At 50.6% G+C, this 12,301-nt stretch overlaps 1 protein-coding gene across 3 annotated transcripts in view; it reads left to right on the top strand.

Moving 5' to 3' along the window:
• Window positions 1-12,301, top strand: part of SEMA5B (semaphorin 5B) — a 121,610-nt gene that overhangs the window by 72,203 nt on the left and 37,106 nt on the right. For all 3 annotated transcript variants that reach the window (XM_082459481.1, XM_082459480.1, XM_082459482.1), the window contains exon 2: window positions 8,941-9,143. In XM_082459481.1, coding sequence (XP_082315607.1) covers window positions 8,990-9,143 — 154 coding nt within the window. In that variant the 5' untranslated portion in view covers window positions 8,941-8,989. The remainder of the gene's footprint in view (window positions 1-8,940; window positions 9,144-12,301) is intronic.

The following is a 12,301-nucleotide window of genomic DNA, read 5'->3' on the forward strand; positions in this document are numbered from 1 at the left end:
GCTGCCAAGCGACTGTCAGTGCCCTGGGTGTGGGGCTCTGGGCCCTGCCCTGACCGTCCAACCTCTGGAATGTCTTTCTCCAGAGCCGCTCAGGACCTGGAAAAACTGGCCTCCACAGCCAAACTCACAGGAGACTGATTTGCGGCAGGAAGTCAGCTTAATCGCAGGAAAGCACTCTCCCTGGTCTGGAAGCCGACTCAGGAAACCAAATGAAACTCCAGAGGCTGCTTAGAGAGTGTACGCAGCCAGGCAGCCAGGCAGCCAGGGCTCGGCAGGTGCCAGGAGGGCTGGGACCAGTCCTCCTCGTGGGAGGGCGGTGTGTGGAGTGGCCCAGAAGTGGGCTTCTGCAGCACACAGCCCGGGGTTCAAATCCCCACTCTGTTATCAACTGGTGCTGGGAGCTTGGGCACACTGCTCAGTTTTGCTCACCCCTGTTTCCTCTCATCAGCTGAGAATGGTGATCTCTTGTCAGCTCTCAGCTTTCTTGCCGAACTGCTGTGAGATCTTGCAGGGAAAGAGTTTAGCACAGTGCCTGGCACAATCTCAACAGGCAGCAGCCATGTTTATTCGAGGTCATAGGTTGTCTTTTCCTTTCTCATTATACCTTTTTTTATCAGTCAAATGAAAAGAGATCCCTGGCTGCTCTGGAGACAACCCCCTTGCAGCAGTAATTTGAGGGGTCTCCACTGCTGCCTTGGTTCAGCTCTGTGACCCTTGCCCCTCCTACCTGGTCCTCCAGGCCCTCCCGGCTTCTATGCAGGGCCACCCACTGCAGTTGGGCTGTTGTGTTCTCCACTGGGTGCCAGTGGGGGCTGAGATCCAGCTGCGCTCTGAGTGCACCTAATTCCACTCCTCAGGGTTGTCCTGCAGACAGGTGGCCTGCTCTAACCCGTCCCACCCGCTGCCCGCTGCCACCTAACTTTCCAAAGCACAGATCCAGCCACGTCCTTCCCCTGCCCCAAACCATCGACATGTCCTCCTTTTCAGCAGAAGAAAACCTCCTGATGCTTCAGGTTCGTGCTAAAGTCTCCATGATTTGGCCTTGGTCTTCCTTTCCAGACTCATCTCCTGCTGCCCATTTCTCCAGCCTTGTTAGTTTATGCGAGGATGGACAAGGGCCAAGTCTCTGCCTGTGCCCTTGCCATTCCGACAGTCTGGAATGCGCTTTGCCCTGAAGGCTGGGCGAGCTCCTCTTCTTTCCTCAAGGCCCTATTTGAGTTCTACCTTCTACATGAGGATCTAGACCTCCATCCCACTGGCATCCTCTCACTTCCCTTTCCCAGGGCACCTTGGAATCTGCTTCCTGCTCATCCTCTCCTCATGCTTCAATCTCTTGTGGGACCATAACCTGCAGGAGAACTGGGACACCCCTTCGTTCATCCTTATACTGAATGGAATGACGGATGACCTGATGGTCCTCAGTGCGGCCTTTCAGCGTCTCCTGCCAGAGGCCAGTGTGGGCAGTGGGCTCTGGCAAGCAGGGAGGGCCCGGTTGTGCAGGGAACGTGCTGGGAGGCCAGCGTGGGCTCTGTGGGGTTCGGCTCACACACACACACACACACACACACACACACACACACACACACTCTCTCTCCACCCGTCTCCCTCATCTTTCGCCCCAGAGAGCCAGACAGGAGCAAAGGTCCCTCTAGGACTGCGGGCCTTCCAACAGCCCCAGACCTGGCCCTCCGCCCTTCTTTCTCTCTCCTTCACTCTCTGTCAGCAATTTCATCCCCTCCCACGGTTGCAGCTAATCCTCCTCCCACTATCTGAGCTGGGAAAATGAGCCCTGGACAAGTCCCATAGAAGGCGAGGAGTCTCAAGGGGCGGTCCGCGTGGGTGTGCGTTCTCTCTCTCTCACACACACACACACACACACACACACACACACATTCACACGGCTCCAGGCACCATTACGGTGACCCCATGTTGAGGACCACGGGGAATTGGGGCAGCAGCGGGAGAGAAGGCAACAGAAGCTCTGGCCAAGGCTTTGGGAAAATGCTTTCCTTGTCACTGAGGGTTTCCCAAAATAGCAAGTCAGCTCGTGCTGCTCTCCCTCCCCCTCTCCTAGAGCACCCCGCCCCGGTGCCAGTGACAAGCGCTTGGAGACAGGGCGAAACACAGGCTTTCAGTGACCCCTTACCATCCAGACCCCAGGCCCAGGTCACTGTCTCTGCCTAGTGACTTCTCGTGCCATGGGAGACTGTCTCCACTCCTCTAGTGAACCATAAGCTCCTTGAAGGTAGGGGCCAAACTTTTGTCCTGTGACATTCCACCTCCCTCGCATCCTTTATCTATATAGGAACCTGCACATAGTAGGTATTCAGCAAATGCTCAGTAAAGTATTGTATTAACAAATGCCATGGGTGAACCTGGGAAGACATTTAGGTGACTAGTTGAATGTTTTATGTACGTGAAACTTTCATACAAGTGGATTTCATAAAAGACCTACTCTGTGCTAGACTTAGTTCTGGGAGTGTGACAAGCATTCTATCCAAGGCAAGGACATATTAGCCGTATTTTACAGGTGACAAAACTAAGATTTGCACTCAGGTCCGGCAGCCTCCCAAGCTCCAGACTTTCTGTGGTACTCTACAAGCCTCAAGAAGGTGGGATGACCTCTGCTATGCACTGCCAGTGGAGAAATTCTGTGATTATTTTCATGTCAGACTAGACAAACATATTAGAAATAGAAATTTCTGTTTGTCTTAGGCGTGTTGGTTGTAGGTATGAGAAACCAAACTGTGTGGAATAGGAATCGTGCTTGGCTAATGATATCTGAGGCCTGAAAAAAAGGGCTTAAATTAGGAGTGAATTATTCAATAATAATAATAATAATAGCCAACCCTTATACAGCGTCTGCTCTGTGGCAGGTGCTGATCTAAGCCTATTAGACAAAATAACTCATTCAGTATTTGCAGCAACTCTGTGAGAGAGGTATTATTATTCTCCCTATTTTACAAACAAGGAACAGACACAGAAGTGTGATGGTCAAACATGAGAAAGACGCCTGGCGGTAGGCAGAGCAGAGCTGATTCTGTCATCAACAGCCCAGGTTCCACCTGTCTTTCTCCACCACGATCCTTATCATGTGGCTAGAGGTCACCTAAAGATGCAAGGCTGTCCTATCTGCAGGCCAGGCAGGAAAGGAGCCTTCTCAGATATGTCCCCGCAGGCCCCAAGCGACTTCCTTGCGCGTCTCACTGGCCACTGGTCTGAAGGCCAGGCCAGGCCCTGAGCAGGGCAAGCTGCCCCCACCTCACCCCCAGTGATGCACGGGCGCCTTTAGGAAGAAGGAGGGCAAGAATGGACACCCAAGAGGCAATAGTGTGTGGGCGACTCCTGGTCTGACTCCAACAGGCTTAGGCAAAAACAGGGACTTTGATTACAAGGATCTGGGAGCGGGTGGCTCACGGAAGTAGAACGTAGCCAGACCTCAGGAAAGGGCTAGAACTGGGAACTGGAAGGCTGGCAGCGTCCCAGGGAGACTGCTCTCTCCTGCCACTGGTCTCTGACTTCTGCTCCTCTCCTCAGCCCACGGGACAGGTGGAAGACAGCGCCCCCATGGGGCCATTAGTGTTCCAGGTTCCTCTAAAAAGACTGACTTGACCCTGGGGTTGGGGGTGGAAAGCATACACTCACGTGGCCAGGGAGAGCATCTGATTGGTCTGTTTTGACCACATGACTTCCCTGGATGCAGGCAGCTATGGTGGGGGGGGATAAGGTGTGTAAGGCTGCTGAGGGTCCACCCCTTTAACGTGTGGATGGGGGGGAGATCATTTCCAAAGATGGGGAATTCTTGGGAGTTGGGAAGTCAGGCCCCACCCCAAGTATCTAGAAAGGGTTCAAGAAGTCAGACCCTGTAACCCTCTCAGTGATGTGCAGGTTAACTGCCTCCTTTTTTCACTATGGCAGCCCCTGCTCTGCTGGCATCTGCAGGCCCTGGTTCCTGGAGCCCTGGCCATCTGCACCCCATGCTCCAGCCCCATCCCTTGCCACCCTGTTCCTTCTGTCCCTCCTCTGTACCCCTCTTAGGGTCTCCTGGCTTCCTTGCCAAGGGCAGAGGAGGTCCTTGAAGGTGGTGGTCAAAGAGGCTGGGCATGGCCCCTGTGGCATTGCTGAAGTCAGCACCTCGGCCACCCCGCTTCCTCAGGATCAGAACCCTCCCCAGAACAAAGACTCTTCCTGTCTGCTCCCTAATCAGAGTCTGCCTGTCTCTGGGTGACTCTGGTCTGCGTGCCGCTTGCATGTCCATCGACTGCTCGACTGCTCGGGCTCTCTCTTCCTCTTTTCTCCTCCCTCGCCTGAGCAGAGGAGATCGGAATCCAGGCTCTGCCCTCACTCCTTCCCGCCCTCATTCCTGTGCCGTGTACCCTTCCCTTCTCCTCAAGCAGCAGATGTGCTGTGCTGGGGCCAGGTGGACAGAGTGATATTAATCTAGCAATTATTGATTCAGGAGGGACTTGGAGGGCATATTTACATGGAAACCATAATGTGAGCAGAACTTCTGCTGCGGAAATTAGGTATTTTTAGGCCTGGGGTCTGGGGGAGAGGAAGGGGCCTAGGATGTGCTCCTAATGCAGGCTGGGGGGACTCAGAATCTGGCCACGCAGAGGGCCAGGCCTGGGGACACTGGGGGTGGCAGGGAGGCCTGGGAAAGAAGCATAGCGCAGGGGGAGGGTTGGGAATAATGGGGGGAGGGCAGTTGCCTTACCACCTTTGATGTCCTGAGAGGCCAAAGGAAGAAACACCCCAGCTAAGGTCTAAAAAGAGTGTACTTGCATATGCATTGAACATTGACAATTAGGGGTTAATATCAGTCAGGGTCCCCACAGGAAACAGATGGCACATGCAAATTGGGAAATGTGAGGGCAGTTTAATAAAGGAACTGTTGACAGTGGTGTGGGAAGGGTTTGGGGAACCATATGGGAAGGCTCACTGTGCAATACCCTGGGGCCGATAACCAGGGGCAGTACACCCCCAGGCCTGAAGGGAGGACGTGGGGAGCGATTGTGGAAACCTGGAGGCCGAGAAGCTGCAGGAACGAGCTCTGACCTTCTGTGGAGGGATGCAGCGGCCCACTCTGCTGCCTCCTTCCTCCCTCCCTCCCTCCCTCCCCCTCCCCATCTTCTGCCAGCGCCCCCCATTGACCAGAGGGAAGGAGGCCCCCATGCAGTCCAGACACAGAACAGGGAGGGGGAGGGAGAGTGGAGGGAAGAATAGAAGGCATCCATCGCAAGGGCGCAAGGGAGTTTCCCCAGTCCTCCCCGCTCCTCTTCCTTCAGGGCACCAGAATAGCTCTAATTGATGTTCACTCTCTGCCGGGCACTGTTCTAGGCCTTTAAAAGGTAGGGAGGGAGACGCAAGAGGGAGGGGATATGGGGATACATGTATACGTATAGGTGATTCATTTTGTAATACAGCAGAAACTAACACACCATTGTAAAGCAATTATACTCCAATAAAGATGTTTAAAAAAAAAAAAAAGGTAGTACACTCCAATATCCATGGAGGATTGGTTCCAGAAACAGCGCCCCCATACCAAAACCCTCAGATGCTCAACTACCTTATATAAAATGGTGTAGTATTTGCATATAACCCATGCACATCCTCCCATATACTTTAAATCATCTCTAGATTACTTATAATACCTAACGCAATGCAAATGCTGTGTAAATAGTTGTAAATGCTATGTAAATAGTTGCTGGGAGCATGGCAAGTTCAAGTTTTGCTTTTTGGAACTTTCTGGAATTTTTTTTCCCCAAATATTTTCGATCCATGGTTGGTTAGAGGCAGAACCCGCAGATACAGCCACCTGTAACTCCCTTAACTTTTACAACTGCTGAGGGAGTTGATACTGTTATGTTCACTCCCAATTCGGGGAAACTAAGGCAGGGAGAGGTTAAGTATTTTTTCCTAGAGTCGCACAACTGGTGAGGAGAAGGCTGGGATTTGAACTCAGGTTGACTGGCTCCAGAGGGTTGGCCTTGCCCGTTGATTCCTCACTCCCCCAAGGCCAGGAATCAGCGTCAAGGAAAGGAGATGGTGGGCACCCAGGACAGGACAGCAGTGCCAAGCCCTTTGCAGCAGGAAGGACCCAGCTTAGCGCTGAGGAATAAGTTCCAGTGAGCAAGTGTGTGAAACATCGCTCCAGGGAGTAAGTTTGAGCCAAACCTCCCTCCCAGAGGGTCTCTGCTCAGAGAGATGGCCAGGCTCTACTGGGGAGGGACAGAGAATTGAGCCTGAGAATGAAGGAATGAAAGAGGTGCTCTGGGAACTAATGACCCGTGGGGTGCAGGATGGGGTAGGGTAAGTAAGGGTGCCTGGACGGTGTGGTCACTGGGGTACTTCTGGAAGCCTTGCAGCAATGCAGTGATAGGTTTTAATACCATTTCACACACAGGTGAGGGAACTTAAGAAGAAAATCATCCTGCTGTAGCTTTCCAGCCCTGGAGTAAGTAGTGGCAGTAGGGAGGGAAGAGAGAGGAGGCGTTAGGAGCAAAAAAGAGCACGAAGGAAACCCAGGGGCCTCTAGGGCTTGGGGAGGCTCATCACAATCACCTTTGGGACCACTTACCTGCTGGCCCCAGGACTCCGCCCCCAGTGGAAGTGATTCTGATTTGCTCCTATCCCAACGGGGAATCCCTGATCTAGTTCAACCTTTCCCTTCACAAATAATGAAAGTGACATCAAAGAGGTCACTCAGTGGGTTAAGGACATGTGAGGGATGTGGGATCAACAGGGCTTGGTGACACATTGGATGGGCCAGGGAAGGAAAGAGGGGGGAACTGATTCAGAGGAACCGTTGGGCAGCTCCATATTAGAAGTTTCAGGGAACCAACACTAATTTTTAAAAGGTTTTAAAAATTTTTATTGAATAGGTATTATTAAACAAATTTAATATTCAAAAATGAAAACAATATAAAAAGGTATATATTGAGAAAACTGGATCACCATTTTGCTACTTTTAAGTAACCTTTTTTTAAAGAATTAGTTTTGGTTTATTTTTCCACTGTATCGTAATGCTAATACAGCAAATATAAATATATATTCTTATTTCTACCCTCTTTTTAAAAAAAATTTATCTATTATTTATTTTTATTTTTGGCTGCATTGGGTCTTCGTTGCTGTGCACGGGCTTTTCTCTAGTTGCGGCGAGCGGGGGCTTTTCTTATTGCGGAGCATAGGCTCTAGGCACGTGGGCTCAGCAGTTGTGGCTCATGGGCTCTAGAGCACAGGCTCAGTGGTTGTGGCCTACAGGCTTAGTTGCTCTGCGGCATGTGGTATCTTCCCGGACCAGGGCTCGAACCCGTGTCCCCTGCATTGGCAGGCGGATTCTTAACCACTGCGCCACCAGGGAAGTCCTCTACCCTCTTTTGTACACAGAAGGTGCTATTACACTGTTTTGCACCTTTCTTTTTTCACTTAATATACCTGGAGATTCCTCCATAGCAAAATCTGGAGCAAACCCCCATTCTTTTCTGGAGCTGCATCACATTCCCTTCCAAAGACACACCGTGGCTTGTTTAAGCAGTCTCCAGTTGCTGGATATTTGGTTGTTTCCTGTCTTTTGTTATTTCAAAAAATACCACAAGCAATAATCTTGTGCATAAGTCACTTTGCCTGTGTGCAGGTGCCCTTATAGTCTATTTTTGTTTCTTAACTAACTGTGGTGAAGGAGCAGGTTTTACCTTTCAATTTACAATCTGTCGTGGATGGATACTTATGTAAAATTCAATAAAAGCGAATTCCTTGAGGAGTGAATTGAAAAAAAAAATCTAGGCAAAATATAAGTCCACATATTTTGTTATCACATCCAATAGACATAAAAATTGCTCTGTCAAATTACTGTAAAGGTTTTAAAAACCACTCTCCAAATTCATTTATCTTATCTCAGACTGGTCACAGCTTGTGGATCGGGCTACCGCTTTACTCCCAGGAATTAGGTCAAAGGGTAAATGCCTCTGTTGTTTTGCCAGATGTTGCCAAATCCCTCCCCATCGGGTTGTACAATTTTGCCCACCCACCAGCAGTATGTGAGAGCGCCCCTTTTTCCACTGCCTCACCAAGAGCTGTCATCTCACTTGGATATGTGCTAAACTGACAGCTGAACAGCGATATCTCAGTCCAAGTTTTCATTTGTGTTGCTCTTATTATGCGTGAGAATAGCGTCATTCATATTTTTAAGTCCTGTTTGTATTTATATTCTTTGCCATTTTTCTACTGGATTGTTCGTCTTTCTCCTCTTAATTCTCAGGAATTCTTTGTATATTAGGAATATTAGCCCCTTGTCTCTGACATGAACTGCATATCTTTTTCCCTTTCTTGTCATTTGCCTTTTGATTTTGCTTGATGTTTGTTTTGGGGAGAGAGGGAGCATGCAGAAGTTTGTGGTTTTTATGTAGTTAAATTTGTCAATCTTTTCTTTAATAGCTTCTGGATTTGGAGTCATGGTTCTCCACTCCAAGGTTATAAAGAATTCTGCCCACATTTTCTTCTAGCATTTTTCTGGTTTTATCCTTAACATTTAAATCTTTCATGCAGTGGAATTTTTCCTAGTTGGTGTGAGTTATGGATCTAAATTTATGTTTTTACAAATGACTACCCACTTGTCCTAACTCCATTTATTAAAATCCCTAAGATACCACCTTTATCATTAAAATAAATTTTAAACCATTTGGGATCATAATAGAAAAAGCTCTATAATTTGTCAGTTTTGTCCAGAATACCATTACAAGAGAAATTAGCTTTCGAGATATGATCTATAACTTTACATTATTAGAGCAGAGCAAACTCTTAAGTATTGTAAAAAAATTTAAATTTATTTAAACAAACAAAAAAACAGATCCCATGGGGCTACCGACAGGCACGGAGGAGATTGGGAGAGGTGGGCCCTGCCGAGGGAGCGTGTGGTGAGAGTGAGTGTTTGCATTGCAGGTCTCCCCCCAGCCCGCCTCCAGGAGCTGAGAGCACAGAGGGGCCCACCATGGTGTTCCCGGGACCCCTGGCTATCACCCTGCTGCCGCCCAGCCTCACACTGCTGGTGGTGCGCCTCGCCAGCTCCCAGGATGTCGCCAGTGAACCCAGCAGTGAGCAGCAACTGTGCTCCCTGAGGGAACACCCCATCGTGGCCTTTGCAGGTGAGAGCCACTTCCCTCTCGGTCCTTTTTTGCAATGACTGTGTCCTGAAGGACTTAGGTGGAACCTCCGCAGGGTCTCTTTGGCTGTTGGAAGTCATTTCCTGTAGGGTACGGAAGACTCTTCCTCTGGGAATAGATGTAAGAAGGATGGGCAGCCATGGGCTGGAGGGATCTGATTTTAGTCTCCAGACAATTTGTTCAGGCCCTTCATCCATTTTTCCCTGGGGGAGGAGGTGGTCTTTCTCTGGAATTCCTTTGCTGGAGAATGAGGTTATGGATGCCCGGGGTGCTGTAGCCAAGGGTTGGTTGGTCATCTTGTGCTTCCAGCTCTTCTGGAAGCACAAGCTCTATTTCTTGGCTACCCTGGGAAAGAATGAAGCTGACTCACTCATTAGGAAGTGCCTGGAGATCTCTGGAAAGGTTCCCTGTGCTCTAAGGTGGCTGCAGGGATGCCCGTCTGTGGCGCCTTGGGAGCCCCCAGGAAAAGGGGCCTTGATGACAAATAACTCCTTCTGTCAAGGGAGGGCATGAGAGTGTCTTATCATAGTCTTTCCCAGACTGGAGTTTGTGAATGGCTGGACATATTCTGAGGGGTCCATAAGTTCTCAATAAGTTTCTAAGATTAGTGTATACATTTGATGATAATCTAAAAACATAACAAAACACAAATTCTGGAGCGTCCTGCACGTTCTCCCTCAAACTGCTAGCCAGTTTGGTGGTCACTGGGGGTGTTAGGACCACATCGACACTTCAGGGTCCATCACCTAAATGATGGAGCTCACACTGGGACCTGCAGATGTGGTCTCAGAGGTCCCCAGGTTCTTAAGTTTGATAAACACCCATCCTATTTCCTCTTCACAGTAACGCTGGCAGTGAGGCAGGGCAAGGGCTCTCACCTCTGTTTACAAATGGGGAGGGCTGAGGTGTAGACGGTTGGAGGGACTTGTCAGAGCCAGGTCTCCATATCCGCCTCCTGACTCCGTCCCGGGACCTTCCCACCCCCCGCCGCAAAGGGACCAGGCGCTCCACCGTCAGATGCACAGCAGCCCATCCTCTGCGATTCCACACAGCCAGCTGAGAGGGGCCAGATGGAAACCAGAGTGGAGAAATGAATCCACAAGACCGAGGCGGGCATGGGATTCGGGGGGTGGGGAAGGCAGTATGGATAGGAGTTGGGGCAGCGAGGTGGGGAGGCTGGAGGCGTTTCAGATGTGTGGGATTCCCAGCTGTGGGCTGCCTCCTGTCTCGGGGAGGAGGGTTTCCAGCTGTCTTCTCCGAGCTGTCTTGTTTGAGCTGGGATCTGAGGCTTCGAAGGCTTAAGTGGATTAAAGCAAATTAGTAATGTCCTTAAACCTACAAAACGCACGCACACTCTCCGACTTCTGATGGCTCCCGGAGGCTGTCACTGAAGGGAGGGACCAAGGAGCAGAATTCCGAGGGTGTCCTCCTCATGAGGGGGCCGCCTGTGGCAGCTCCTAATGAACCCTTTCTTCTCAGGGGCTTTGCTGGGGCACGGTTGGCCTGGCTGATCCTGGGGCCATGGACAATGGAAGGAGAGCAGGGAAATCCCTGTCACCCAGCCAGGCTGGTCTGTACTGGAACAAACTGGCTGGTGATGGGAAGAGGGTGGAGAGGTGGAAGATGTGTTCCTTGAAAGCCTGGCTTCCTTGACACCATTTCTGATCTTCAGCTGTAAATTACTTGAATGAAACTGACTTCCCACCCCGCCCCCTTTCAGAAGGAAGGAATGAGGCTCAGAGTGACATAGGCAGTTGACACAGAGTGACTAAGAAATCCCCTGAGTCCCAGGTGAGCAGAGATGGTCCGTCATAGACTGACAGCCCTGGAGACAGGAGTCATCTCGTTTTTCCTCCTCAGGCCTCCTGGCTTCCCCAAAATTCACCCGTTCCCTCTTTCTGATGGCTTTGGGTTTTCCTGTCTATTGGCCAAATTTTTCTTGGGCCCCCGACCCAATACGTGACTCCAGGCACGGAGCTGGATGCTCAGAGGTGAAGAAGTTTCCTTTGAGTACTCATGTCCCTGTTGTTCCTTGAATGTCGCTCCTTTTGGTCCCCCAGTGCAGTTAGTCCTGGATGAGGGCTGGTCCTCTTGTCTCCCCACATCCTTTAGTTCTGCTGGGCACAGACTAGGGCCTCCATTCATGTTGGGTGACTATGTTCTGGGTGATGCCATGTTCCAGAGAAGCTGCCATAATCCAGCCCCGCACCAACCCCCAGCTTCCAGATGTTACATTTTACTTCTGACAGTTGAGTAGGCTTCTAACCCTGTAGCTGTGAGTTTCCCTCTCCCCTGACACCTGGCTGATCTGTGAATAACCCCTAAATACTCCAGAGGAGCTGCCAATTGCAGAATCTGACAGACGTTTTTCTGTTTTGTAAGGTTAAATTTTCTCCTATGGGTTTCTTTTAAGGGGATCCATCTGTGTTTCCCTCTGGCCTAAACGTTATTCCTTTTGCCACAGCTTGGCCTTTCTAGGTGGTGGGGAGAAGCCAGTATGGGGTTAACACTGGCAGTGGTTAATCCACAAAGTGGGTAATTGAATTGACTATAATTAAAATCACAGGCACGTCATGGAGAATGTCATTTTTCTCTTAAAGTCACTGTCCAAAGCGTTCACTGCACACGGAGCTCAGAACGTGCTCGGTGTTTTAACAACAGCCTTCCCTCTGGTCCTCTTTGCCTGTGTAATAAGAGGAATCTGGCTCCCTTCCCAAGACAGCTCCCCCAGGATCACCGCGCTGTGCCCGCTGCATCTCCCCCCTTGCCCCTTCCCCCTTGCCCTTGTCAGTCACTTCGGGGTAAGGAAGAGGGACAGAAACTGGAAGGGACCGCCCCCCCCTCCTCCACCCCCACCTCCCACTGTCATCCTGGCTCCTGCCCTGTTTCCTCTTCCTCTCCCTTCACCCCAAGAAAGGGCTGGAATGAAGGCTGAGCTGAGCCATCTCCAGATGGAGTTTCTCCTGGTGTGCCGCAGACCAGTCATGCCACGTCTTCCCCTGTTCAGCTGCCCACATCTGGAATACCCCTGTCAGAAGGGAAGAAGGGGATTAAAGTGCAAGCCGGCTGCTACTATTGGAGAGCACCCAGTATGCTGGGGATGGCAACCCCTCTCACACACACACACACACACACCCGGA

The sequence above is a fragment of the Balaenoptera physalus genome (genome assembly GCF_965194825.1).
Source record: "Balaenoptera physalus genome assembly, chromosome: 4".
Classification (NCBI taxonomy): Eukaryota; Metazoa; Chordata; class Mammalia; order Artiodactyla; family Balaenopteridae; genus Balaenoptera; species Balaenoptera physalus.